Source organism: Melozone crissalis, unplaced genomic scaffold, assembly GCF_028551555.1.
Source record: "Melozone crissalis strain CALT ecotype California unplaced genomic scaffold, PUWL_Pcris_2 ptg000062l_1, whole genome shotgun sequence".
NCBI lineage: Eukaryota > Metazoa > Chordata > Aves > Passeriformes > Passerellidae > Melozone > Melozone crissalis.
This window is the reverse complement of record NW_026535840.1, coordinates 3,503,552-3,507,076: the sequence shown is the minus strand read 5'-3', so window position 1 is coordinate 3,507,076 and position 3,525 is coordinate 3,503,552. Positions and strand designations below refer to the sequence as shown.

The window sequence follows — 3,525 nt, the reverse complement described above, 5'->3', positions numbered from 1 at the left end:
GGCGCTCGCTGTGCCCGGGCTCCGAGGCGCCGGGGCAGGGAATCATGCGGGGCACAATGGTGAGCAGCCCGGGGCTGCTGCTTCTCGCCCCTCGGCAGGCGGACTCCGAGCCGCAGCTGCCCCGGGCCAGCAGCAGCCGGCAGCTCGCAGGCGCTCTCAGCGCCCGGCCCGGCACGGAGCTGGGCTGCAGCGGCTGCAGAGCCACAGGGGCCGCGGCTGCGGCCACCGCAGAGCTCCCGGGGGCTGCGCTTGTCTCCGCACCTGCTGCCGCACCTCTGGGCAGCGGCGACGGCGCAGCCACAGCTGCCCCCGCCCTCCTGAGCCCCCGCACGGCCGGCACCAGCAGCGACCTCTCACCGTGTCCCTTTCAGGGTGCCATCAGCGCGCCTGGAAAGCTGTTCCCCAGGCCGAGCTCCCAAAGGCTTTGCCAGCACTCCTGATGTCTAGAGAGCAAGATGCCGTTTATTCCACGCAGAGAGATACTGGCTGTGAGCAGGAGGAGAATGAACTCTGCTCCATTTCTGGAGCTGTGAAGGAGCCCCTGAAGAACAGATCAGCAACAGGGAATAGACGCAGAAGATTCCTGGGTGAGTGCAGAGCCACCCCGTGTCCCCTCCCAAGGCCAGGGCTGGCAGGTGTGTGGCTCTTTCCCGATGTCTGGAAGAGGCCTCGTGCTCTGCTGGGCCCCATCCGTGGCTGGAAGCAAGAGCCCCAGCTGCCCCCAAGGCTGTGCAGTTCTCCTGCTGCAGCCTGTGCCCACAGCTGTGTCCCTGCCTGTGCCCACAGCTGTGTCCCTGCCTGTGGCCAGGCTCTTGGCTCTCTGGCTGCCAGCTGAGGAAGGCCCACACTGCCTCAGGGCTCCCTGCTCTGCTCCCTGGCCATGGGCTGAGCAGATTGCAGGGCTGGCTCTGCTTCTGGCAGCCAGCAGCTCTTTCCTGCTCCAGGTGAATGGTTCAGGTCCCATCCTGTGGGCACGGCGGTGCTGATTCTGCTGCTCCTGGTGCTGGTGCTGGCTTTGGGGGCGGCCTTGGCTGTGCTGGCAGGTAAGGGAGGGGCAGCAGCCTGGGCCCAGCCCCTCGGGGCAGAGCGGGCTCCCTGCTCCCTGCACAGGGGAATCCTCAGAGCTTCTCCTCTTCCCCCTGCAGCACCACAGGTTCCAGTCACACCTGCGACACCACTGTTGGTTCTGTGCTGTCCCCATGCCTGGATTGGCTACAATGGGGTCTGCTACTACTTCTCACGGGATTACAGCACGTGGGAGCAGGGTCAGGAACGGTGCTCCGAGCTCAATGCCTCCCTGGCCATTGCCCAGGATGAGGAGGCCATGGTGAGTGAGGGGCTGCGGGCGGTGTGGGGTGGCTGAGGGCAGCCTGGGGGCGCTCGTGGGCCGGGCTCGGTGCTCGCAGGGCCGGGGCTGCAGCCCTGGGCCGGAGCCTTGCAGGGAAGGAGCCCCGGCGTGCAGGGGCAGCCCCGGGCCCGTGTCGCCCCAAGGGGCCGGGGCAGCTCCCACTCCTCTCTCCTGGGCAGGATTTGCTCTTCCGCCTCCGCGGGAACGTCGATTTCTGGCTCGGGCTGCGCAGACGGGGCGAGCGCCTGCACTGGGGGGACGGCAGCAGCTACAGCTCCCGGTGAGTGCCGGGGAGCCGGGCAGGGCCTGGGGCCACAGGGGCACAAGGGGTTCTCCTGGCATCTTGGTTTGGCAAGACACGTGTCTGATAAGAGCCTTCCCTGAAATCGAAAATGCAAACCCCCCACCCTCTGAATTATTATAATTTTGAAATGGAAAGGCTCTCCAGCAAAGATATGGGAGTAGGAAAAACACTTCTTGACTAGGAGAACTAAAAATACAAATGTAGTCATCGAAACAAAAAAACCCCTACTGGCTGGGTCCGAATATGCCCTGACACCCTGTGGGTCTGGGTGTTGGTAGCAGTCCCATTCAGTGATGGCTGCAGCTCTCCTGCAGTAACAGGTGTGGTTGTGTTGGAGCTGTGATCCTGTAGAAGGTTGGAGTTTCCCTCAGAATGTCCGGTCATGGTGTAGATGGGCCTGGTCTTCCTTTTGGAATTCAGTGGAAAAGGCTGCTGTGGTGTTCCAAACCTCAGATTGTATTCAGGCAGGAATGCTTGGCTCCTCCTCCTGGGCGGAGCATCTCACAATGGGATGATAGAATTTTATCAGCCATGCAGCAACATTCACTTGCCCATTAACAGAATATATTTCCTGGAGGGAGGATTGATTATGGAAGAGATAAAGAAAACTGCCCAATTAACAGAAGATAACTGCTTGTCCTCTAACAGATGGGAATAAAAAAACCCTGTTTCCAACTTAAGGCACTGGGAAACCAGCGCTGACTCTGCTCCTCCCTGCAGGGTTCCTGTCTTTGGCAATTCCGAGTGTGTGTACCTGGCTGATGAGAGATTCAAGAGTGACAACTGCTCCAGTGAGCGGCCGTATGTCTGCAGCATGGCCCAAGCTCCCCTGTAACAGGGGCTGCACAAAGGACCTTCTCCACGCTGGGCAGTGCCAGCTTCACCTCTGAGCCCAGCACAGCGCTGTCCTTCCTCAGCTGCGCCCTGTGCCTGGCACTTCCTCTCAGGGTCACCCCAGTGCCTCTGCATGCCCAGTGCCAGCGCTGGGCTGGGGCTGCAAAGGAAAAGTCTCTGCAATCCATCCTGCCACGGATGCTGCCTGCAGGGAGTGCATTGCCCTCATTTGTGGGTAACATGGCTCTCTCTTGAAAATTTTTATGTACATTTGTTAAGGGATAAAATCCCACATTTGGGTGCTTGTCTGTGCACACATTTAACTTAACCTGTCTTCTGTATATACGTCACAGACACCTTTTATGAAAAATCCTTTCCTTAGGATTTTTTCTTCTGAGAATCAGAGAAGCCTCAGGATTGGTCTCATGTGGTTGTTTCTAATTAATGGCCAATCACAGTCAGCTGGCTTGGACTCTGTCTGTGATGCAAGCCTTCCTAATTAATTCTTTCTTCTTCTGTTCTTTGCTAGCCTTCTGATGAAATCCTTTCTTCTATTCTCTTAGTATAGTTTTAATATAATATATATCATCAAATAATAAATCAAGCCTTTTGAAACATGGAGTCAGATCCTCCTCTCTTCCCTCATCCTCGGACCCCTGCAAACACTGTCACATATATACTGTTATATTATAGACCTTTATACATATTTATAGTAGTTCATACATATTCAAACATTCATTTGAGTTAACATGTTCTTTTGCTTGGTTTGAACCTTTGACTTGTCTTTGCTCCATCTTCTCGATTAAACGAATATATTTTATTTTTCAGCATTTCACAGTCTCTATTAAGCTATGGTCTAAGATAGAATACATTACACCTCTATTTATAGAAGCTATAGGGTGCATAGATAAACTGACAGATTATACTGTATCAAAAGCAGTAATTACAAATTGTACTGTATCAGGATTTTTGTGATCCATAATGACTTGCAAAACAAAAGTTAGTACATAAATGAGAACGCCAATACCTATATTTGTTA

At 55.1% G+C, this 3,525-nt stretch overlaps 1 protein-coding gene across 2 annotated transcripts; it reads left to right on the top strand.

Moving 5' to 3' along the window:
* Positions 1 to 388: 388 nt before the first annotated feature.
* LOC128944887 (C-type lectin domain family 2 member B-like) lies at positions 389 to 2,573 on the top strand. Of its 2 annotated transcripts, XM_054288350.1 has the most exons (5): positions 389 to 587; positions 945 to 1,043; positions 1,146 to 1,327; positions 1,528 to 1,628; positions 2,373 to 2,573. In XM_054288350.1, the coding sequence occupies exons 1-5, from the start codon at positions 440 to 442 to the stop codon at positions 2,485 to 2,487; spliced, it is 645 nt and encodes a 214-aa protein (XP_054144325.1). In that variant the 5' UTR covers positions 389 to 439; the 3' UTR covers positions 2,488 to 2,573. The 2 variants fall into 2 exon arrangements, with proteins under 2 accessions (XP_054144325.1, XP_054144324.1); XM_054288349.1 differs by having other exon boundaries at positions 945 to 1,327.
* The last annotated feature ends 952 nt before the right edge of the window (positions 2,574 to 3,525 follow it).